The sequence below is a fragment of the Aethalodelphis obliquidens genome, unplaced genomic scaffold (assembly GCF_003676395.1).
Source record: "Aethalodelphis obliquidens isolate GAN/ISIS:26980383/991018 unplaced genomic scaffold, ASM367639v1 scaffold5, whole genome shotgun sequence".
Taxonomy (NCBI): Eukaryota; Metazoa; Chordata; class Mammalia; order Artiodactyla; family Delphinidae; genus Aethalodelphis; species Aethalodelphis obliquidens.
In genome coordinates, this window is record NW_020837949.1 from 28,302,893 (window position 1) to 28,329,492 (window position 26,600).

Genomic DNA, 26,600 nt, shown 5'->3' on the forward strand with positions numbered 1-26,600 from the left:
GGAGCTAAAGCCAATAGGCCTTAAGTTATGATCAGGATGATGCAACTGGATTATAAAGCAAAGAACTGTGCATTGTTTGTGCATAGATCCATCCATGAAAGCCTGGCCACTCTTCAGGTGCCAGGTCTACATGCATTTAGCCCATTAAAAGGAAGAGCTCTGTGGCTGCCTCCTAAGATAGCAATATATGCATGGTGGTATTTGCAAGAAGCTACTGGTAAAACTGCCATCTTCTTGTCTTCTCCCGCCCTGAGGAGGCACCTTCAGGAACCTCAAGGACCTCAGGCTGCTGGAAACAGGTGGCATTACCCCTCATACACCTGCCCTTGCTTGGGGTGATGAGAACTGTAACCCTCTCTCTCCCTAGGTTACAGGTCCTCCATTTTCTGATTCTAGGTTTAGGGAGAATGAAAGATGCATTAAAGCTTGTTTTTCATTTTAAATATATGAGTTCTCTGTTTAAAAGTTCACCAGTTAAAGTAAACCTGCTTTTAGTTCCACCTCAAACTAGGAAGGTAGATGTTAACAAAACTAACCAGCTGATTTTTATTCTATGAACATATTTATGTATCAAGTTTTCTACAACAGTTATATATTATATTTTTGTTCTTGTTTAAGGATTGTTTTATTGTTAATATTATTTATAGCTCTAGTATTATTTTAATAAGGTCAGGCTAAAGGAAAGTATTTTTTCTCTTATGTTTAAATCCTTAAATACTTAAAAAAAACCTTAAATATAATTTAAAGATACTTAAAAGATACCTTTTACTCAAAATAACTTAGTTTAAAATCTTTAGGTTGTATGAGTTATGTATATAATAGAGAAAAATTGGTCCAGAACCTGGAATTAAATCCAGAGAAACTAAGACACAAATTTATTCAAGTAGAATGTAACACACACTTTTACTGAAAACAAAAGTGAAATTGTTTAGGGTAAATAAACGGATTGTTCATTTTTTTATAGTATTTACTCAGGTGTGCCCTTCTTATTCACTTAACCATTACTTCAGGTAGTATTTATTTACCATATGTCCTCCCAAAATCCTAACCTAAACCCTGTTATTTGGGGTAACTTAAGAAATTAAGTAATTAGATAAGAGCAAATTAAAAATGGCATTTTACTTTTTGTCAGACAAGTTGATCAGAGTTTTTAAATTAGTGTGAGTAAAAATGTGGGGAAATGGATAAATTAACACAATTTTCTAAAATTTGACCATATTTATTTGACCATATATATTAATATTAAAAACAGTAGGCACTTTGATCCAACAACTCTCTTTTTGTTAAAGTCCAATTTTTCTGAAAAACAATTGCTCAAGTAAGTAGAATTTGAGGATGTTCATTACATTAAGTACATAAGAGCAAAACATAAACAAAATTTTAAAAAAAGAATAATTACTTTAAATAATTAAAAATGGCTTAGAATTATGGAGAATCTTTGTTTTTATATATTTCTAAAGATTAAAAAAATTAATAATAATAAGGCAGAATTCGTTAGATATATAGGTCATAATTATAAATGGGTAAATTAAGAGCAAGTCTTTCTATACAATATCATACAGAACAACCACATGCCCATCTGCACAGTAATCCACAGGCGAGATATGCCTTAATTTGTTCAATTTTTCCTGCTTTGATGGATATCTTGATTATTTTCCATGTTCAAATTTAACTTATTTCATAGAAAAGGTGATACAAATGACTAATGAAAATTAAAATACTGACTTCAACAGTAATCAAACAGAACAAATTAAAACAAAATGTCATTTTTTAAACATGTCAAATTGGTGAAGATTTTCAAAATGACAGTCATTAAATCCTGGTTTATTCAGTGGGGTAGTCACTTACTTATACTATATGTAAGCATATATATGCTCTCTAGAAGGCAATTAGGTCATGTGTATCAAGAATTTTGAAAGCATTTATTTTCTTCTACTCAATAATGGAATATCAAGGATTCTCTAATAAAAAATGATAAAAATATAGACATATGTATTCATCTATTTGCCACCATTTCTTTAAACAGTGAATAGCTTGAACTGGATGATTAAAAATGAAACATTTATTCAATGGACTATTAAGTACCAGGATCAACAGGAATTGTCACTGCTCAAAACTAATTTCCAGAATAAATTGGATGTAAAACTCTATATAAAAAATATATAAACATAATATAATAAAAACTGGCCTGAAAAGAATATACCAAATTTTCTAGTGGATGAACCTGGTGGGAGTAAAAAATGATTTTTATGTTCTTCTTTGTGTTTGAATTTTTTTTTTAAGTTTCTACTTTTAAAGTAAGAATAAAAAAAGAAAGAAAATTCATGCCTTCCTACAAAATTCATCATGCTTCTGCCCTTCATCTATAAAATAAAGTCCAAATTGGCTAGGCTCTTGTTGAAGCCCTTTTAATTTGATCCTGACTTATCAACCCAATCTTATTTCTAATGAGTACCCAACTCTACTACTCAGCTTTATCTCAGATGGTCATGAGGCATGTCATGTTCCCTCTAGGTTCCATCCAGGCTCATCTGATCAAGCCTAGAGCTTCTCTTCTTTCCTAAAGTTTCTGATCAGGATTTCTGGATGTAACTATTTTAAGCCAACTTCAGCTGCACATGATGCTCAAAGCCACGTCTGGTAATCGCACAAAATCACGTTAGACCCTGATTCCAATTAACTCAGCACAGTAATTCAGAAGGAAACCCCTTTTGAAAGCAAGATTCCCCTCAATATTTGTTAACATTGATCATAACAACTGTGATCATAACAAAAATAGCAGCTAACATTTATTGAGAATCTTCTATTTACAAGGAGGCTCTGTGCCAACTCCATTTATCTCATTTAATGCTCAGAAAAATCCTCCATTTCACAGATGAAAAAACTGAACCTCAGTTAGGTTATGCATTTTTCCCAAGGAGACATAGCTAGTGTGGATCTGAGATTCAAATCTAGCTCTGTCTGAGATCAATATACTCTACACTACCAACTTGCTAATGGAAAATCACTAGAAATCATTTTGCATATGATATATTTTTAGTGATTAATTGCATACCCATGTAGCTAAGTTAAAATGATGTGTGGAGCTACAAAGTTTTCTTTTACATATAAAAACAGATACAAAAACAATAGAATTTTCCATTGAATTTCATTATATTCTAATATATTTACCTGTATAGGACCAGCCAATCTCTTCAATAAGTTTTCTCTGTTGTCTGTAGTATCCATAAGCCCAATCTACAACCAAGAAAAACCAATTGATCAATGCATAGAAAAATATGTGTGCAAATTTAAAAAAATATAAGATGCCCAAAGCATCATTCATACCATAAATGGTCCTTGATTACTCTTTTCTATGTCACCTTCCCGATGTCTCCTCCCAATTCCAACTGCCACCATTATAGACTCCACTGTCCATGCTCTGGTAATTAGTGTGAGTTTTAGCAGGGCACAGTTAAAAACTGCTAAAGTTCAGACAGAGACAAAGAAAATATTCTGTGAAAAGCAGGAGCAACCTAGAGGGTTTCATCCCAAAGTGAGACTGGGATCAGAAAGGACAGCTTGTCCTATCTTCAGACTTTTCTTACCATTCCCTAAGTTGAATACTTGAAATCCTATAGATTAGAGATACTTTTAAGGTTACAGCCCAAGTTTTATCTGTAAATGCTTCTAGGAGATCCAGAGGTTACCACGTTTTCAAAATTTACTTCCCTACAAGGTAAAACAAAATTAACTGCCTTGAAGAAATGGAAATTTATATGTGTGTGTGTATGTTGGCTGGGAGAAAGGTTGTGTTAGACGGTGTAGGTGAATTTGTGTCTTGGAGGAACAGAGATGGCTGATGAGGTAATACAGTGGGAAGCTTGGAGTACCATAAAAGTAGTGGATGCTTCATGACCTAGAGATAGAGACTCTACATCTTGAACGTGGGACAAGGGGTACAGAAAAGAAAATGGATGGAAGTCAAAGTCTCACTCCACACAATTCAAAATTTTGCCTGGAGTCATTCCTGTACCCAAGAAACAGGGATGTTATGATTCATCCTCCTCCTTCCTGTGCCGTTGTGTTATTGCTCCCTTTATCCCAGCCTGTGTTAACCCTAGTACTCCATTTCAGCTACATTGTGGGCAGAATAAATCTTCGTGAACTAGGTTTGGAACCTGATCAGTGTTGACAAAACTATTTCTGTAGAAAAGGCTACAGGAGTTCCCTGGTGGCCTCGTGGTTAGAATTCCTGGCTTTCACTGCTGTGGCCCGAGTTCAGTCCCTGCTTGGGAACTGAGATCCTGCAAGCTACATGACGTGGCCAAAAAAAAGAAGAAAGAAAGAGAAGAAAAGGCTACAAATAGCTCATTTACAAATGAATGTGTGGAACATTACTTATTCATAAACTGGGGTTCTGTCAGTATAGCTTTCATTTGAATGTAAGGATTTATTTATACCATACCATACCATACCATATACATATATACATATTATATAAATAGATAGATAGATCTTTCTCATCATCTGCGAAGACAGACTCTACTTCCTCTTATTCTCTCTACACAGGTGTTTTTTTCTTTATTGACAGCTCCCAATTTCAAGGAGGCAAATATCTCAAGGACATTTCAGAAATTATTTTTCTCTCCCATGTTATATACAATCTGATTAGAACACGGTAATGCATACTAAAATATTTTATAAAAACTTAAAAGCAGGCCAGCTTCCAGAAATACACCTTCTGAATCCACAGATTATTCAAAACCAAAACCTAGCTTGGAGAAAACAAAAAAAAATTGTTTAAAAAATTTCATTATCCATAAATATAGGTAAATATTCTACTGGCTGTGGAGCACATTTCAACAAACAATTTGTTTTTATAACAGCTTTACTGAAATGTGATTTACACATCTTACAATTCACCCATGAAATTTAATGGCATTTAGTATATTCACAGAGCTGTGCAATCATCACTACAAACAATTTTAGAACATCTTCATTATCCCAGAAAGAAACCCCATACCCTTTAGCTGCCACCCCCTAGCCCATTTCTACCTTCACTAAGCTACTTTATCTCTATAGATTTGGATATTCTAGATATTTCTAAAAAACAGAATCACACAATACATGGCCTTTTGTGACTGGCTTCTTTAACTTTGCATAATTAACATTTCCAAGGTTTATCCATGTTGTAGGATGTATCAGTACTTCATTCCTTTTTATTGTCTAATAGTACTCTATTGTATGGTGACCAAGATGGCCTTAAAATTCCCCTCAGCTTGACTAAACTTTAGACAGGCTACTTCCTAGCTCTAGGCTCTTGACCTCCCTTTTCTTCCAGCATTCAGTTTAGAAAACTTATAACTTTTCTCTCTATTCCTTTAAGATGTAAATCTTTTTTATTAGCCACATGCCAATTTTACAACTAGGACTGTACTTCTCAAGAATATGGGAATTGTCTCTCTGAAATGTAACCATTGAAGGAAATAAGCACCCTTATCTCCCACTTTCTGTGGGAGGGTAGGAACCTAACTTCCAGCTAGGTGTCTTGCTCCAAGTTGCAAAAACTACCTCCTGTCATGATGATATGAGCTTATTTTTCCTTTGAACAGAGACAATTAGCAAATGCAGATGGCCTATGACTTCCTCTCATGTCCTGCATTACTTTTACACTGGGGCTTAACCTAGCTCGTAAAAAACGTTACCCTCTCTGCCTCATCAGAGTTGAGCTCAGACTGGATTCTGCCTTCTCTCCCCTACTGCAATAGCCTTGAAGAAAGTTTTCCTTGCCTGTTCAATTTTGTACGCTGTAATTTTTTGTTATGACGTTGGCTATGCCACATTTCTTTTATCCATTCATCAACTGAGGATACTTGGGTTGTATCCTCTTTGGGGCTATCATGAATAATGCTGCTTTGAATATTCATGCATATATTTACTTTTCTACTTAAAAAATAATCATTAGGTTCATAATTTTTTTTTACATAGAGTTGTACCACAAAATGGTAGTCATTTAAGGTTAAATTCTGGGGACAAGTGTTTTTTCATGATCAAGGAGTATATACAGTTATGGCCTCAAAGGTCATTTGATCCAGACTTTAACAGACTACAAAAAAATAATTTTAGAGATAAGGTAATTTTTCCCAAGGAAATGTAAGTGGTTTGTACAGGCAGAAAGTGACAAAAACGGAAACAATAATCCATGGCTTCTGCCTCGTACTCACTAAGTCTTCCACAATATCAAGGATTCCTAACAATCCTGAGCTATTGGTTACTCCCTTAAGTGCTCTGCCTGAGTAGGAACCTCTTCAAGAGAAACAAAATAAAACAAAACAATACACTGGGGTTGAACTTCACCAGCAGGAATTACTTAGACAAATATATTATAGAGAATTGGGACTTCCTTGGGGTCTGTGGTTTAGATTTCGCCTCCCAATGCAGGGGGTGAGGGTTCGATCTCTGGTCGGGGAGCTAAGATCCCACATGCCATGGGGCAAAAAAACCAGAACATAAGAAAAACGGAAGCAACAGTGTAACAAATTCAACACAGATTCTGTTGGTCCACATCAAAAAAAAAAAAAAAAATTATAGAGAATTGACTGTATACCTAATCTGACCTGGCCATCAGTTGGAATTTTCCTCTGAAACTTTGCACTGACCACAGGGAAAAGATTTTTTGTCATCTTTTATGTTTTGAATATAAATATTTTTAAAATGTAAAGACAGTTTTGTCATATAAGTGCATTTTGATGATTTCAGAAGATCAAATACCACACAAAACCTACATTGAACAAGTATTACGTTGAAACAGATAAAACAACTAAGCTCTTGTTTTAATGGTTCAGGCTAAAGGATGACAGCAAAGTATCAGCAGATTTAGCTCTCCTTGTAGGGCTTTATAGCTACACAATCAGCATTTGTCCCTGGTTTCTAATTACTTAGGTTAAGAAAGCTTTTTTCAATACAAGATTCCCAGGTGTTGGTAACTCTCTTCAGTTCCTTTTTGTATTGTTCCCTTAATTATTACTTCAAATAATCCGTTACACATTCATATGCTAATTACATAGTCCTTGGGCGTGAGAGAGTACCCCACTTTTAAAATTCTACTTAGAGATCTGATAGATGAGATGTGATAGCTCCAATGAACAAGAAAAAAAGAATCTAGGTTCACTTTTTTTGTTGCATTATATACTTTGAGAACCAGTAAATCCTATATAAAGTAGAATCTATCAAAGTGCTTACACATTTTAACATCAATTAGAATAATGAAACATAGAATTTTTTTGTTTCTGTGGATTTTAGTTTTTATATTTTGTTTCTCTCTGTTCAAAAGTATTTTCCAGGTCTGCTTCGGTGTGAGTGTTTTGTAGGGATAAAACTAAGAAATAAATTTCAGGAATGAATTGTACACATGATACACAATAAGAACACATACATCAGTATACCTTTTTAAAAGGTAACTCTAAAATTTGTCCTGAAAAATTATTCTTCATGAAGTGGTTACCAAAGTTGAGAGAAATTTGGTTTATACTATTTTAGGTAACCTTAAATGTCTCTGTTTCAATCTATTCCATCCTGTACTTACCTTGAGCACCTACTTATTTGCAAACATGTATATGCCACATATTCCTTTATTTTTCTTTACACTCAAATGGAAACAAAAGTTTTGATAACCACCACATGGATGATGTAGATAAATTTGGCATTTTTTTGCGCATGCTTTATAAACCAAAAAAAAATAATGTTGCTCATTTTCTACTAAAAATATCATTATAAATATTTTGAATTATACAAATGCCTCTGATTTTGCCCTAAATGCCTAAAGAAAGTCTCTGCTTTATGTTGATCAACAATTCATCACCTGTATTCTACCACATAATCTAGCAGCAGTGCTCTGACAAAATACACACACACACACACACACACACACACACACACATATTTTAATGCTATTAAGAGGCCAAATATATGACAGAGAAGAAATAGAGTGGTCCTCAGAAAAAGTAACTTCAGGTAGAAAATAGCCACAGTTATAAATTTGAAGACTGGGATCCTAAAACTAGATTTCTCAAAGTAGACTTTTCCAAGATAAATGATATTTGCATATTTCACATCCTTTAAAAATATCACTAAGGAACTTCAGAGGAGGGGAAAAGGAAGTCAGTTGATGGAAGAAATCTGGAAAGGCAGAGAAGAAGGAACAGAATTATAGATGAATCTTTAAAGCCTTTGAGTATAGACTTTGATTGAGGGAAGACTTGGGGAGAGGGTCTAAAATGTCGCAGGTAGAAGAAGGGCATTGGGCAAATCATGGAACCAAAGAATTGGGAAGCCAGCTGGGCTCTCCTATAGGGTCTGTGTAGGTCACTAGGGATTTACTAGGGACTTGGTTATGGCTCTCCATGATACAAGGGTCACATCAATCTTCACTTTTTGTTTTCATCCTATTCTCTCCTCTTATCTAGATTTCTTTTAAAAGCGTGAAAGAGATAATCTGCTGAGCTGACTGAAAAAGTGTTGAATACATTTTGTATACTGAGTATATTTTAAAGAAAAATAGTAAATAAATAAACCCACAAACAAACAAATATTTCTAATTGAAGTGAAAGAGGTGGCAGGGGGTGGGAGAAGAAAGGTTAAGTGGCTGGTGACCACTTAGAGAAGAACGTGGAAAACCCTGGAAACAGACTAGTATTATCAGAGTGATTATAACCATCCCCTAAATCATTTGACAGTCAGACATGCATAAGGCTGAAGTGGCAGTGATAAAAAAGGTTGATGGTTACTGTAGTCATAACTATCAATTACTGAAAACAAAATAATAGCAGTCCCCTCTCAGAAGAAAAAAATAAAATCAGAAATGAGTTCCTTTAAGGAGAGAATCAGCTTTTGATTAATGAACACCTGTGAACACATCATCTGGCTACAAAAGTCCTTTATTTCTTCAGATACTCTATTGTAAATATCTTTGTTTGATAAGAAAGCTGAGTTTATGACCCAAGTGATCTAAACCAAAACCTTGATTAGCCAACTGAGGCAAACTTTCCAAGGAAAATGAAATCTGCCCATGAGTATAGTATAGAGTCTATAATATCATAACATCATACATGCCAGGTTTTATCTGTGCATTTTCCTGTCATTCAGTGTTTGCTGTCAAATTGTGTTAGCACATACCTCATCTTTACCTATCTGGAATATAAACTTGTATCCAGTATATACGCAAAGACATTTGTGAAACATAATTTAGTTAATTATGGTAATTCAGATAATAGGCTTGTTTAGGATATATTTATAGTTCAAACACTGTACTTACTGTTAATCACTTCAGATGTAACTTTAAAAAACACACATATATTATTTTCCCCAAAACCATTTGTCTTCCAATTTCAACTGCTTTCCAGGGTTATAAAAAAAGAATACCATTAGTTTTCTCCTCTCTGCAGAGGTTTAAAAATGTAAGTACTTTTTACGGTTTCAAAACTTAAACTGCAACTTATCACCAAATACGAGGGCACATGAATTCATACTGTTAAAGATAGGAATTCTGGAAAAATGAGTTATTAGAGTACAGGCTACCTCTTTATTTAATGATAAGGTTAAAGAGCTGAAAAAGTAGATTCTTGAGGCACTATACTAAAAAAAAGTCGAATGGTAAAACTGTAAAAGGAGATGGAAAGATTGAACATAAGGGATAAGGGATAAGGTAAAGAAGAGGGGGCCATTTCTTCCATATGCTTGTTTTGGTTGTCAGACATCCAATGAAATACATATTTCTCATAGGACTTAGGGAAGTGTTTGGAGGTGAGCAATTAGGTCTTATTGTTCCTTAGACACTGAGGACTGTGTATGCTTTCCCAGAGAGAGTTTGTACCTTGGCAATATGTCTACCAAACCTATTCAATGAAAGCTCAGAATATTCACAGGCTTGTCTTGGAAAGTCACCAGAGTATTTTCTTACACTTAGATAAACGCGTTTAATCTAATGTGATTTATCTACGTTTATAAAGTTGAGGTATTTACTGTTGAAAACACGTTCATAATTTTATCTTTATCACGTAAGTAATAGTACCTGTTTCAGATAAATTAAAAAAATAAAGATAAGCAAAATAATTTAAAAAATCACCTATAATCCCATCTCCTACAGAAACTAGTATTTACAATTTCATGCATGTATATATATTTTTCTAGGCGTTATACTATGCAATATAATCATTTTATACTTTACATTAATTGAAATACACTATTTCATTATTTGGTGACTTGCTTTTTCTACATAATAATAAATCACTTCCCAAGTAATAAATATGGTTTTATAGCACCATAATAGTTCACCTGAAGCATTCTTCTACTTTTTGGATATTAAAATAAAAAGTTGATTTAGCTTTGGAAAATTTATTCCTTGGGCTTAAATGATGAAATTAAGCTACTTTGAACTTCCTGTATAAAATAAAGTCTGTAGGAAATTAACTGCCACTTTTATCCCCTGTCAATCTTCTTCTACAACACCAAGAAAACACTAAAATGGAAGAAACTTATTGTTATTATACAGTGCTACAAACATTATAGCTACCTTGTTTCCATAACTAACAGTGAATTTATTCTGCCTTAAGAGAAAAGCTCAATTGTTGATGGAACAGTGATAATGGGAGCAGAGATAGAAATAACATGTGTAAAAATAACTATTAGAAGAAGCTAAAAATAATATTAAAAGCGGGAGAAGAACCAAATCTGTATAAGAAAAGCATATGAAACTGGGAAGAAAGCATGGACTTCATCAAATTACAAAATATAATATGTTATTATATTTGTGTTATGTATTATTATATTATTATGCCATTATATACTTTTATATTATTATCTGTACAATAATAATGTGTTATTATTCAACAATCTAAATAATGGTTCTGTTGTGAAGTCTTATGCCCGTGCGCTCTTACTGAAATCAGGTGTAGAACAAGAATGCCTGCCATGTTGCCTTAGGATTAAGATTGGTTGGGAAATTCTGGACAATTGACATCTTAAAATAGCCAAGTAGAAAAAAAAAAATAGCCAAGTGGATAATACAGTGGGATTCCATTCACATCTACCATGAAAAGCATAAAACACCAAAAATTGCATAAATAAAGAGATGAACTATTATTAATATAAAAAATGTGAATAAATTAAGAGACCTACTACATCGTTAAATGGGAACATTGAATTTGGGTAAATTATCAGCTGTTTCCATATTAATAAACAGTTCGGGTCTCAATGGGGTATTTTTAACTGACAGATTATTCTAAAGTTCATTTAGAAATATAAAGGGAAAATAATAATTGATAAGAAAAAGGGAGAAATAATGGGGGCTTGGTTAACCAGTTACTAAAAGATAAATTGACAGGCTGATCAATAGAACAAAGCATTTGGCACTAAAATTGGACTCAGTATAGATACAAGTTTAATTCATGATAAAGAAACATCAGATAAGAAAAGTATGAAAGTTCAACCCATATTGGGAACACTGGCTTTTTGGAAAAAGAAGTTAAATCACACTTCACACATAGACCAGACCAAAATACATTTCAAGTGGATTGAAGAATGATTTAAAAAGGTTATACAAAAACTATTTTTAAAAATGTAAATGAATATTTAATTTATTGTAAGATGGGGAAGGCCTTTCTATGCAGGAAAAAATAAATCATAAAGAAATAGTCACAGCTTTGATTATATAACATTCAAAGCTTGTAGAAAAATGCTTAGCGAAATGCAAATTACAAATATTAAACTATTGGTAACTGCTAAAACACACTGAACAAATATAATGATATATTTCAAACATATATAATTCTTACAAATCAATAAAGGCAAATATATGAACAGAGAAGTTTTGCTTTTTTTTTTTTTTTTTTTGGGGTCCCCGGGCCTCTCCCTTTTTTGGCCTCTTCTGTTGTGGAGCACAGGCTCCGGACGCGCAGGCTCAGCGGCCATGGCTCACGGGCCCAGTCGCTCCGCGGCATGTGGGATCCTCCCGGAGCAGGGCACGAACCCGTGTCCCCTGCATCGGCAGGCGGACTCTCAACCACTGCGCCACCAGGGAAGCCCCAGAGAAGTTTTTAAAATGCAAAAATAATAACGCTATAAAGAACTATTAGACTTCAGTAGGTATAAAAGAAACAGAAATTAAAATAACACTGAGATATCATTTTTCCAGCTATCAAATTGTCAAAGGTATATAATTTTAATTTTTTAAATATTCAATGATGCCCAAAATATCTTAAGATGTTCTTTTACGTACAGGTGTAAGCATGAACTAGTATAAACTTTATGGAAAGTAAGCTGGCAAGAGTTAACAAGATTCTTAAAGTACTTCATATTCTTTGAGACAGTAATTCCATTCCAAGGAATATATTTTAAAAGATTAACAGAGATGAGAACAAAGTGCCAGGTACCAAGATGTTTACAGCACTGAAACTAACAGTGAACAATTGGAAAATATGTTCATGTTCAAAAAGTGGGGGAAATTTAAATGTTCATCATGTGAAATGGTGTGAATCCATTAAAATTAAGTTTCAAAAGTTTTATTGATGTGAAGAAATGTACCTAGTATAAAACATCAAGTTCTGATGCAATTTTGAGAATATCACATAATATTCAGAAATGTAAATTTCCTCATGCTGTGCCACTGGGAGTGATTTTTACTTTTTTCTATGTTCTTATGCTTTCCATGTATTTTGAGTTTGTATGAGTGAATATTTTAAAAATTTGAAGTGTATATGCACTTCTGAAACAATATCTCTGATTCTACAGCCAAAGAGGTTAGAGACAAATATATAACTATGTTTTGCTTGAAACCCCCAAAAATGCTTGAAACCCATTTTTCCCTGCTTATTTTGGATTTTACAATAAAATCTTCTCCTTACTCACAAGAGCCTGCATGCATTAGCTAGTGTTAACCGCATGTTTAAGTTTAGGAAATCACAGCCAAGTCTACACATGGCAAGCAATCTGAGCACTTCAGCTACCAAGAAAACTAAAAACAAGAGCCATAGCAAAATAGCAATGCAGTAACTCACAGATAATCTTATTGGCCATAATGATCACATTGACTGGATCCTTTATTTTTGAGTAGACCTTGAAACAGCCTTATTTTAATTTGTGTCTTACTTCTAATAATACCTTTCACTTACATAAAATTATGCCCAAACATAGGAATCTATCCATTAAGTGGGAAAATCTGGCAACTTGGAGATGGCAACCTCTTCAGAAATAGGTGTGGATCGTATGTTAAAACTGCTGCTGGTGTGTTGACTGATTTACCACGTAGTTATGTCTGGGCAAGGCAGAAAGATTTTCTTGACTTCTTTCCAGAATATTGACTAAAAATTCATTTTTGTCATGTTTTTCATTTTTTACTTTTTTCTAGAAAAATGGAAAGCTTTTATTCATAAGAAGCATATTCATTATAATAAAAGACCAATATTTTCAATGAATTTTTAATGATTTAAAATATTTTTGATATTTAAAATATTTTTGATATTACAATGATTTAAAATATTTTTGTCAATATATTTTATAGACTTAGTAAGCCACATTAAATCTGCTTTGGCTTGGGCAACATTTCAAAAAGAAACCACAGTGAGCACACTGTAGACCTACCTAATTTAAACTATAAACATATATCAATATTTTGTGCCTCTTTTCACTAATTCTTAGGGTTAGAAATATAGACTTTCCCTTTGAGTCCTGACCTTGGACGAGTCACATGTCTTTGCTTGTATTTCTACAATTGTAAAATAGAAAAAGGTATCTCCTGTTTATTAACAAGATGCTACAACAAAAGATATGGCATATATTAAACCATTTTGAGTTCTTTGTAAAAAATGTGTTTTTCAACTCACATGATTTCCTGAATTTATTTTTCAAGTATTTAGTTTTTCCTTTCAATAGTGAAGCAAGAAGAAAAAAAAAAGTGACATATCATGGGCACAGCATGATGGCATGTGCTTGTTCAGTCACAAAATTATTCATTTGTTTACTGTTGCTGTTTGCTTTGTACCCTAAAGTATTCTTTAGTCTTAAAGATAAGTATGGACACAGTGCAGATAGAAAATACAAAACGCTGTATTCACATGCTGAACTGAGTCCCACAAGAGCAATGTGAACACTGAAAAACATAATATTTAATTTTAATTAAACTTAAAGGGGCTATCCTTATCTAATTTCCTAGCTATATTCCAAAATGAATACATTTTAAAAAGCAGGATTTTTACAACATTCATGCTTTCTTTGTTTCAGAAGGACTTAAGGGGGATTAAGATCATTATTTATTTAAAAGTTCCCATTGTTTACATTTTAAAAAAGTTCCTCATTTTAGAGCCACCTTCCCCACTAGCAATTTTAAAGAATTAAATGCTTTGATGACATCCTTAATTAGTTGGCTTTCCATTGTTAACAAGCACCTACCAATATTAGTCACTGATTTTGCTCTTAATTGTATAAAAATGATTACATCTATTGCTTTATTGATACAGATGTTTCACTGCCACCAGACTACCAAGAGATAATTATTATTCATCATCTTATCTTGCTCTGTTACAAAATGTATTTGAAGTAAGCGGAAACTGCTCAAACCCTATTGGCTCAATTGATTGGTACAGTACAGGGATGCTCCATCTGGCTAGCAGAATCGTTTTATTTGATTTCCTCTGCTTGATACTTTTATTCCCCCCACAATGCCTCTACTCTTCGCAAAGCACCCCAGTTGTACTCTCTTATCTTTCTACGGTAGATGTATACATTCTCCATGGAACTTGGTGCCTCCATAATACTCATTCTGTGAACCAACATCAGTTCAATCATCAATCACAACACACTTATCTTCAAGTCTTGCATGGGTGTCTGATCCTGACCAAAGACAGCACTGGGTCTTACTGGCCCACTGGTGCAAAAGTTTTTCCTAACTTCTGCCTGAAACTTGAAAGCTCTCTGCAGTGGCAGATGCTCAAAGATGCTCATTAGGTTGCCTCGATTATCCAGGTTTATTGCACTCAGAGGAACAGTACCTAAAAAGCATTCTGATTCAGTACATAATTAATAGCCTTAGAGAACAGTGCTCATTAGTTACTTTTTACACACAATCACAAATGGTTGGCCAGGGGTTGGATACATTTATTTTGGAATAGTTAACTCAATTGGAACAAATATGTTTTCTCTCCAGGTGTATCGTTCTGTTTGTGAGGATGTCAAGAGACTGAACAAGTTAATGCAGTGTTTTCAACCTGGCTTGCAGCCAGGATTCTGCTGGCATTTTGCCCTCGAGTTACTGGGCCACTGAGACACCTTAAGATAACTAACATATTCCTGCAGTGTCTAATATGACAGTGGTGATGGTTAAGTGAAAAAGAGCACCTTACAGCAGACCAAGGGTAGCATCTTTGAAACTCAAGGGAAGAGAAAACATGTTTTTTAATGAAAGGATTTAGGCCTTGCGATTTATATATGATATATCATGAAGACATGAGATATTGAGATAGAACTTATGTTTTCCTTAATATCTTTTTAAACGTCTAAGTGACTTCACACTTTTCTGAAGTGTATGCTTTTCCCATTGATTTCATTAATGGCCAACATTTTTGGTGGAAAATGTTTAACTGATAATCTATCATATGTCTAGCCAAAACCATGTTGATTTAACCTTGGAAATAAAATGTCATGATACCCATTTGGTGCTCAAATAAATGTTATTTTATTGATGTTTTGAGTTTTACAATAAAAGAACAAAGGAGTGACTGAACAGATCTATGATTAAAAGAATTGCTAAAATCAGCCCTCCAAGTATACTCTTAAATATAAAAATAGTGAACTTTAGATTAAAAATAATGCTCTTCTCTTTTCCCATATTTATTCTTTAAATGGTCATACTGACTGAACAGAGATTATAGGATGAAAAGGCAAGGGCTAAGTGCTTAGAGATGTTATGTCTTTATATTTAGCACTAAGATTTCACTAAAAGAGTTCATATTCATGTTAATATGGTTTACAGCTACTTGCCTCCTACAGTGGCTCAACTTCTCCAGTCAAGGGTGCTGCTCACAAAAAAAGGAAAGCTAATTTTGATTTGTGATACTTTGAAAGGCTGTGTATCATAATGGGAAGAGACTGGAACTAGGGACGGAGATAAGGAGACAGAAGAGCTAGGAATGCAAATCCTGGCTTTTAAACTTCCAGTTGTAGACCTCTAGGAGACTCCTTTGCCCCCTCAGAGGCTCAGTTCCTCTATTTGAAAAATAAGTCCCTCCTATACTGGTGAGGGGGTTTGGGGTCCAATGAATTAATTCATTTGAATGTGTTTATAAACACAAGCAATTATGCTTTCATCTGGAAAGAAAACTGAAGCTGATTTACACCTTCTTTTATAGAATGAACAGTGGTTATTTAATGCATTGTGTAGGACAGGAACTTTCTCTATCCATTCTGTCATGTTCCATGTAAGACATTACCCAATTAATATTGCGTAAAATGCCTGTTGGATTGCTTACTAGCTCTCTGGGTGAGTCAATGTTTCTAAGTTTCAATTCCCATATCTACAGAGTGGGTATAGCAATCACTATCAACACATGCTTAGGACAAATCACACATGGCTATCAGTCTATAAATATGTACATCACATTTAGAGTTCATCCTGCTATTTTTTTTTCCAACTTCAGCAATTTCACTGATTCTTTATCTTCTCTGCAAAACAACAAACTTAATTTGCCAACAAATGGGGAGTGGAAAGTCATTTTACATGAAGATTATTTTCAGAAATACGTCCATTGAATTTCAATACAAGAAGTACACATTTTCTACCTATATTTTATAGTCAGTTTTACTCAATAACATACTTAATCTAATTGAAAAGATCCAGAGGAGAACTAGGCTGTTAATAATATACAAATTTTAATTTAATTTAACTGAAACCGATTCATTTAAAAAGCTGAATAGCTACAGGAATAGCTTCAAAGCCAATGAGCACATAGAATTCCCTTATATTACATTAGCAATACCCAAAGTTCAGATTTTGGCATCTTCAACATACATGCAACTATCATGAATCCAGATGAAAGTAAGTCACAAAAACTATGCCACAGTAATGGACCTAATATAGACAACTGTGTCTAATGTAAAGAAGAAAATCTGAGGTAAGAAATTCAAATACCATCAAGAAGTTTCAGTAGATAGTTGAGGAAGTTGACCTAACCACCATTAAAAATCAGAAGGACAACCTCAAAAATAGTAATGAACTATTAATGATGTGGAAAATGGCTCTCATTCAATAGTGTTGCAAAAAATTATTTCAGATAAGAATACTGATATAACATTTAAAAAGCTAAATTATATGAAAAATATTTTCAATAAGGTAGAAAAACCCACTTATATTTTTTAGATTTCATCAAAATACTGGAGAGATTTTTAAAATAAATAATTTGTGCTTCAAAGGATGTATTTTAGTTACTTAAAAAATTCAGTTGTGCGGAATGCCCTTGCATCACAATGGTGCCAAATGGAATGTTCCTGTAGAATTCATTTAACAGTTATTGGCTTCACATTAAACTCCATGCGCTAGGGATGCACAATGTAAAACAGGGCCTCTTCAAGGAGGTCACAAACTAGAAGCATAATGCCTCAAGTGCTTTAACATGTCATTCAAGGTCACTGGCAAGCTAAGAAAATACTAACTACTGAAATACACATTATTTTAAACTACCTTTTTTTTAACCCCCCCAAAAAAATCTTACAGAAACTGAGAACCCTTTTAATTTTAACTGATATCTATGTACCTCCAACTAACTGAGATGTTTTGCTTCATGTAATCTTTAAATGAAAGGAATGTTTCCTGTGAGCTTAGAATTCCCAGAATCCTCTCTGGTGTCAGAGTGAGCAGCATTGCTAGGCTTTTCCCAAGAAGATCCCAGCTAGAAACTTAAGGCTCTGCACTCACTTTCTACCTGAACACCCCTAGGCAGTACAGTAGCTGGGGGATGCACTGTTCCCCCCTGAGCAGGGAGAGCCTGCTGATCTGGGGTGGTGTTCCATGCCCGGGGAGCAGGTGGTAATGCCCTGCCCTGCCATGGCTTTCACATCTCACACAGAGCCCCTGTCAGTCAGCAAGAGCATGTGTGCAGTATATTGAGATTTCCTAGTGAGCCTTGCTTATCTTTCTCTCCTCAGAGGGAGAAAGCCCACCCCCATTTCCCTGGCACGTCCAACAAGAATTAATGTAGTTTAATCAGCCTCTTGTACAATGCTGTCCTTAATTCCCAGTCCACCAAATTATTTATGGGAAACCTCGCAGTGCTTTTGGATAGAACCAGAAAACCCTGGAATATTTTCATCTGTAAAACTAGCCTGGCACATAAGTGAATAAATGAATGAAAGATATAAACCTCACACTGTGTTCCGCTCCATACTCAGGAGAGGTACACCAAGTATCCACTAAAAACTCTTCAAGAAGAAAAAGCACTGAGGATTTTATTCCACGGTCTTCAACAATCTTTTATGTTCTGGTTTTAATCGTATTTTTCATTTTGTTCTTTAGAATACCAGTGACCACTAAGGACATTTCAGAAAAAAAAACGATTAATAGATGATTTACGATTTTAATGAACTTGATTCTTCGCATTCAAGGCACATCTTGAGGATTTTTCACAAAAACAATTGATCCTTTTCATGGCTTAATGCCGCTGTAACTTCCTGCACACAGCCAGCAGATTGCCATGGACACACACTTGATGGCTTTCACACTCTCTAGTCGCCAGGAGTTTACATTTGGGTACAAGAAGAGTGAGCAGTGGGATCTTTTCTATGCATGAAGCTTACTTAGGACCTGAAACAATATGCACTTTTGTAAGTGATGATACAAATCACTACCAGAAATTTACAGTATGCTAAAAAAATTTTCTACACAAATAACAAAAGTCATGCTTTAAAAATTCAGATAATATCAAGCAACCACAAACCGATGATTTAAGACAGTGGTAAACACATATGCTTTCACAGAGGTGTAACAAACCACAGCTAAGAAAAGCAATGCCAGGTTTTTGCTTCTCTGTAAATAGGTGCTGTATATAGAGGTAAAGAGGATAAGTATGCAATTTAAGAAATATAGTCAGTGGAGCTGGATAATTCCAGGCAACAGTTCCAGTTTTCCCCAAAAACTAAGTTGGATTATTTTTGCCTGAACTTTATGAATGATTTCCTGAATTGTTTATTTAATCTGTCTGTGTAAGTACATTAGGAATTCTTTTGGTTGAATATTAAATAATTTGAAATTCCTCTCAATCTTATTCTATTGTACGGACAGTACTCAATTAAAAAGAAATGAGAGAGGGCTTCCTTGGTGGCGCAGTGGTTGAGAGCCTGCCTGCCGATGCAGGGGACACGGGTTCGTGCCCCAGTCCGGGAAGATCCCACATGCCGCGGAGCAGCTGGGCCCGTGAGCCATGGCCGCTGAGCCTGCGCGTCCAGAGCCTGTGCTCCATAAGGGGAGAGGCCACAACAGTGAGAGGCCCACGTACCGCAAAAAAAAAAAAAAAAGAAATGAGAGAAAACTTTCTCCCATATCAGTTGTCTAAGATAAGAGAATCGTCCCAATTTCTTTGTAAGCAACCCCAAGGTAAACTTTCATTTAACACACTATTGGTTGGTTGGTTTATGATATTTATAAAATTAGCACAGGTTAAATGTAGCATCATTTTATCAAATACATACTTGCTAAATAAATGAATTAATTCAAAGATTGTAAACATGAAATGTAAAAACATCTAGAGATATGCCAAATTCGGGGTACCACATTAAGAGCTGAACAGATGAATATTGGACACACCCTGTCACCCACTAGAGGCACCACAGCAGGAAGGGTGGGAAGCCCTGCCCTGCCACCCTCCAGCAACTCCCTCCCCAGAGCCTTTGCTTAGCATTACCCTGCCTGGATATCTCTCCTCATTCCCTTCTCTGCCTCCTTACCACGCCCAGGCCTTCTCATCCTTCATGTGATATCCTAACACCACTTCTTCACAGAAGTCCTTTCCATTATGACTTTTACATATTCGTTCTCACAATTATAACTGAGTATTAAGTTGTGTAATAATTTTTTGATATTTGTTTACTACGCGAGGCTCCGAACTCCTTGAGAATTGGAAATGTGTCTATCTTGTTCTGTTGTGTGCTCAGCACTAACCTAGGCACACAGTAGGTATTCAATGAATATTCACTGAGTGAATAAACGACAAATTTAGGATTTAAAATCTCAGAGGACTCTTCCCTGCCACGTTGAATTTATTTATCCTTCTCTGGTAATCAACATTTTCCAGACCGGTGATTGAGCTAAATCTCTGCATTTACTGTTAGGAGCTGACTCAACCTTCCGCCACTGCCAAGAAAACAGAAGCCGCTGCACAGGAAGATGTGCAAGTCCCCTCCGCTCCACCTTTTAATCACCTTTTATCTTCACTCATAGACCTCTTTCAACCCTTGTGTCTCATATAGAAAGTGTTTCCACATGTTCCGCTCCTCTGACCTCCTCCAGGATTTCTTGGGGCTCAATTTCTCTCTCTACATTGGATTGTGTTCTTAGGCTCTTGTAACTCACTCAAGCCTGCTAATCTAAAGCTTCCCCTTTCTTTGACCCAACTTTACCAAATTCACTAAGCATTTGTGCGTCCATACATTCTTCTATGTATGGCAGCTGTCATTCTCCTTCAGTGAATATAGGCTTGTCTGACTCCCTCTGTCCGCGGTTCATTTTATCTTCATTTTTATTTTTATTCTTTTTTAACATCTTTATTGGAGTATAATTGCTTTACAATGGTGTGTTAGTTTCTGCTTTATAACAAAGTGAATCAGCTATACATATACATATATCCCCATATCTCCTCCCTCTTGCGTCTCTCTCCCACCCCTCTAGGTGGTCACAAAGCACCAAGCTGCTCTCCCTGTGCTATGTGGCTGCTTCCCACTAGCTACCTACTTTACATTTGGCAGTGTATATAAGTCCATGCCACTCTCTCACTTCGTACCAGCTTACCCTTCCCCCTCCCCGTGTCCTCAAGTCCATTCTCTATGTCTGTGTCTTTGTTCCTGCCCTGCCCCTAGGTTCTTCAGAACCATTTTTTTTTTTTTTTTAGATTCCATATATATGTGTTAGCATACGGTATTTGTTTTTCTCTTTCTGACTTACTTCACTCTGCATGACAGACTCTAGGTCCATCCACCTCACTACAAATAACTCAATTTCGCTTCTATTTATGGCTGAGTAATATTCCATTGTATATATGGAATATTTATCCATTCATCTGTCAATAGACCCTTAGGTTGCTTCCATGTCCTGGCTATTGTAAATAGAGCTGCAATGAACACTGTGGTACATGACTCTTTTTGAATTATGGTTTTCTCAGGGTATATGCCCAGTAGTGGGATTCCTGGGTCGTATGGTAGTTCTATTTTTAGTTTTTTAAGGAATGTCCATACTGTTCTCCAATGTGGCTGTATCAATTTACATTCCCACCAACAGTGCAAGAGGGTTCCCTTTTCTCCACACCCTCTCCAGCATTTACTGTTTGTAGATTTTTTGATGTGCTTTGACAAGTGTAGTCAAAACCCGCTGCTACTTCCCATGCCCCACCCAACACCTCCCCTTGAAACGGAGGGAAAAAGCCAACCACCTAAAACACCTTCAAACCAAACTCAGTTTTTGAAAACTCGATACTAGGTCAGGCATCCAACAAACAATAATAACGTTCAACTGAATTATAATTCTTTGTAAGCCAAGAAGCTTAATTTGAACTATGGAAGCCCACCTCATGACACTGTACAAAAATATTGAACTAAATTTCAGACTGCTGAGATAGAGCCTGGATTGAACAAAACGGACAACAGTTTAATAAAAAAATAAAATTCCTTTTATTTAACCTCCAGTGCATTAGTAAGAAGACAATCCACTTAATTTTATAAGTAAACTGCTATTAAGTATAAAAATAACCATGCTGTACATCAGGGAATGATTAATACTCATCCACATGCTGCCTTAAATCTGAAATTTATGTTTTGAATCTGAAGGTTCACAAGACAGAAAACATTCCAGATGTAATCTTTCAAGCTCTGATACAGTATTTAGTCAATCACAGATCCTGTGCTTTTAGAATAACTGCTTCCTTTAAATAGAGGAAGAGCCCTTTTTAAACTGCTATTACCAGGCTAACTTCTAAGACCAGAGATTCATCAATAGGTGTTTCCTTAAAAAAAGTACCACTGAAACATTACAGTGAGGATAAGAGTATTATCATACAGACAGAGAACCATAACTTTTTTTGTAGTGTCTTATGTAGCCAAGGTCCTTGTGCCCTTTGTGTAGCAGAGGCAATTGAAATAGGAAGGAAACCACTTACTATGATCAGCACCTCTTGTAAATCTGGCTAAAAATCTAGGAGGGATACAACAGGGTGATGGAAAAAGAATAAAAGGGAGAGGTAGTGATAAAATAATTAGGAGAACTACCAGAAAAATAATGCAGATTTACTTGTGGTAGGACCACATAGAAAAGGTAATGTATTTTCAAAACAGGTCTTAATGTGAATTCATATCACAGATCCTTGTTTTCCTTCACACTTTGTGTGTGTGTGTATAAAGACTAGAACAAAGAAATAGCCGCATACATTGAATATATTTATTTGCAACTCTCAGCAAAACCTTAGATTTAAATCTTATGGCTGTCAATTTTCACTTCTTTTTTTTAAAAATTTTATTTATTTTTGGCTGCATTGGGTCTTTGTTGCTGCGTGCAGGCTTTCCCTAGTTGCGGCGAGCGGGGGCTACTCTTTGTTGCGGTGCACGGGCTTCTCATCGCGGTGGCTTCTCTTGTTGCAGATCACGGGCTCTAGGCGTGCGGGCTTCAGTAGTTGTGGCACACAGGCTCAGTAGTTGTGGCTCTCCGGCTCTAGAGCACAGGCTCAGTAGTTGTGGTGCACGGGCTTAGTTGCTCCACGGCATGTGGGATCTTCCTGAACCAGGGCTCAAACCTGTGTCCCCTGAATTGGCAGACGGATTCTTAAACACTGCACCACCGAGGAAATCCAATTTCCACTTCTTGCAGAAAGCCCAGACCTTCCTGAATGATTATCATGGCTTAATCCCATATTTACATGACTTTGCTGTAGGCTTAAATCAGGGAGTGGGGAGAAGCACCCTTACCATAGGGCACTGTATGGGGCAGATGTCCTTGATAAGTCACCCTAAGACTCGTCTCTCTCTTCCAGGACTCTGCTCACAAAGGCTAGGAACTACTGTGAGGGATGCCGGGGTGATGGCTGACTGTGGCAGGATTTGTTCTCTTCGTAAGTCCTGGGGAAGGGTGCTGCCTCCAATTGTCGGAGGTTTTCCATAGAACATGGAACTCTTAGGTACTTTGGTTTTCATCCCAAGACAAATATCAGCAATTCCAAGGCAAGAGGAAAAGTCCTCCTCCTCATCATATTGCAGAATTAAATTATCTATAGTTTCTTTAGTTAAATCAACACGAAAAGCATATCCTGAGGTTCAAATCAGTAAAAGAACATTAAGAGTTTTAAAGGTAGAGATAGATCTACATAAATATAGTTCATTAAAAATCTTTAAATACACTGAATAACTTTAGTAAATAGCAAAAATGAACTTGCTTTGAATCTGTCAAAGTAAGAAATCACCTATAATTATTAGGTCCATATAAAAACTGAACTATGATAGATTATGTATGTAGTTACTTTTCCAGGTAATTGAGCAAAATTGTTCTTGTATTTATTAAAGTATCACTGACATAAAAGTTATATTTCTATCCAGAGTCAAGTTCTCATTATTTTTAGAAACCAAACCATAAATTCTGGAAACTATAGAAGTTATTCTTTCAAATTCTAGAAACTCTGAAAACTATCCTTTCAAACTTATTGTACAAAATTATCTGAGTATCTTCTGATTATAGGCCCATTCAAATTTTATTAATAAAGAATTAAAATACATTTCCTGTTCATGGGAATGGTGACACAGAGCTAAGATTATTTATTGTGTCAAAATGGAATAATCAAAATGTTAAGACTCAAAATAATTATTATATCAATTATGGTCATCTAAGAACATGAAATCAGCACATGAAGAAAAATACGATACACAGCTGATGTTCTAAATATCAGTTAAAAAATGAATGAATATATGATAAATGAAATAAGCAGAAGAATTTGCTAAAAGTTAATCTGAATATATACAGGACTGTGTCTAAATCACAAAAAAACCAGTAGGTGTTTGGGCCTTAAGAGTTTGAAAAAAGAAAAGAAAATGAAATTCAAGGGAAAGACCTCCTTTGAATATAAGTTACTTTTTTCTATATTATTCTGCTACATAAGTATGCCTTGGAGCTTTCACTGACAGATCTCCAAATAATTTCCCATTGTGGTTGGGCAGGTGTTTAGCAAGAGTGTGTGCTGATCTTCCACTTTCTTCCGGGGTAGGGGACAAGGGGACTGGAGGGGCAAGGGAGGGTAAGCCGTTTTTCAGGTATCCCACTCAAGAGGCTGATAGCCAGTTGAGGGCACCCCACCCAGAAGGAAGAGATTGTGGGCTGGATCTCTGGTGGTGGCGAGGTCTGAGATGGGCAGAAGACGAGAGTCGGGAGCCAGGTCTCCCTCATCAGGGATCTGTGCCTTGGGGAATGTGTCTGGGGCTCATGCAAAGAGAACAACCATGTGCCCCCAAAGAGACTGAGCTTCTGCCTCCCCCCCACCCCCACGGAGGGTATTATCAGAGGATGAGCAATGACCAGAGTAATCTCTTCTTTTACTTTCCTGCATGACTCTCAAATGAGAGGAGTGTTTAAGAGGGAGGAGGGAAGGAGCTAAATGGCAGACTAAGTTTCTACACTGCGAGCTCCTAAGGCCTGAGCTAAGGGGTGGGAAAAGATGAGGTCTACATTGTCTGAGATTGATTTTTTAAACAGAACTGGACTTTTAAAAACCAAGAGTGACCAAAAAGTTGCAGAATCTGCCAAGGATGCCATTCCATGGTGAAAAAGTGGAACTTGACCTCACCTGATCGGACACAATGACTGAGTCAGTGCTCCTCAATAGTTGTAATTTTACTCAAAAATGAACAACAGGACCCTTGTTTTCCTTTCACTTGCCTTAAAATCTAGTAATCTTTAACTATGCGAAGCAGAGAAATCAAGTGTTTTAACAACAGAAGTTTATAATAAAATTAAACTCTACCATTTATCATTGTTAAGAAATGAACACGACAGTAGCTTTTTAAATAAATAAACTATATTGTTATTGATAAGTTGCAACTAGAGAATTCCCAGCGAATTCATACCTAGCAGGAAAAATATGCATTTTTATCAAATTAAATAAATTAATTTTTGCAATCAACATACAATACAGTATATGATACTTAGCCACAAAGAGCAGTTGCCTGACGTTAACTACGTGATGCTATAGTAACTAGCACTGCATTAGCACCAAGCCTGTACGACAGCAGTATCCTGTGGGGGCAAAAGGGACGGGACAGGCTTGCTGTCCTCTGTGTTGCCACCACTCAGCCAGCGCCTGGCACATAACAAGTGCTCTGTATTGAGTGAATGTTAGAGCATTCAAGATACGGAATTTGTGGTAGGCAGCTGTCACCTCTGGTTTTGCTCTCTCCTACGTTAATAAGGAAGTTTGCTGATTTTCTACATTTTTCTACATAGCTACAGAATCCTGAGGAAATACAGAAAGCAATATTCTAAGGTTTTTGCTTCACTGTGGGCATAAAAGAAGAATATTACAAATAACCCCTCAGACATGAACGAGATAAAGAAATTAATAATCACCTTTTTACGATACTAGATTATAATAGGTAAAAGAAAATTCTGGATAACAAATACTGGAACTAAAGAATCTTTTGTGCTCTGGTATGCATTTATGGAATAACTCCTAAAATCACTTCAGTAAATAGAGTCAAAGGCTAAATAATCAAAATTTTCTAAAAACATTCTCCTGCAATAAAATGTCAAAGTCTAATAAATAATTAAATTCTGGTCTGACTTGCGAAATATTTCCTTCATCAAATTTTAGAATATACTAACCTATAAAATCATTTTTTGGTAACTATATAATTCCATAATATTCACTGAATCATTTTTTAAAGTGATCTATGTTTTTTCTTATATCCTGGAATAAATATACAGAAAAAATTTTAAGGCCTCATTGTTCTGTTTCCCCAACTAACCATTTTAACAAAACGCATCTTTTTTGCAATAATATTTACCTAAATTTAACTTTTATTACATTACTTAGGAACTTTACATTACATTGCCTGAGTCCTATTTTTAGTTTTATTTTCTCACTTTGAGTAGGTTGTGAATATGAAAATGAGATTACTGGCACACATGTCTTTGTGTGAATTATGGGAGGGACTTCTTAAAATATTGCCCTCTGTTACTACTTTCATTCTCAAGAAAGAGACACTATTAATCAGAATCTAAGGGCATTCACAGTGGTAAATACCAGAAACAGAGACTTGGGTACACACATAGGGACAAATACTACTGAGATCCTCCCTTTTCTTTGGGCTCAGACACTTTAATGCAAGTTATTCTACTT

General features: G+C 35.5%; 1 protein-coding gene across 4 annotated transcripts in view; it reads right to left on the bottom strand.

Moving 5' to 3' along the window:
- The window catches only part of PTPRZ1 (protein tyrosine phosphatase receptor type Z1), a 170,520-nt gene that overhangs the window by 115,111 nt on the left and 28,809 nt on the right, over nt 1-26,600 (bottom strand). For all 4 annotated transcript variants that reach the window (XM_027102082.1, XM_027102081.1, XM_027102084.1 and 1 more), the window contains exon 2: nt 3,172-3,237. In XM_027102082.1, coding sequence (XP_026957883.1) covers nt 3,172-3,237 — 66 coding nt within the window. The remainder of the gene's footprint in view (nt 1-3,171; nt 3,238-26,600) is intronic.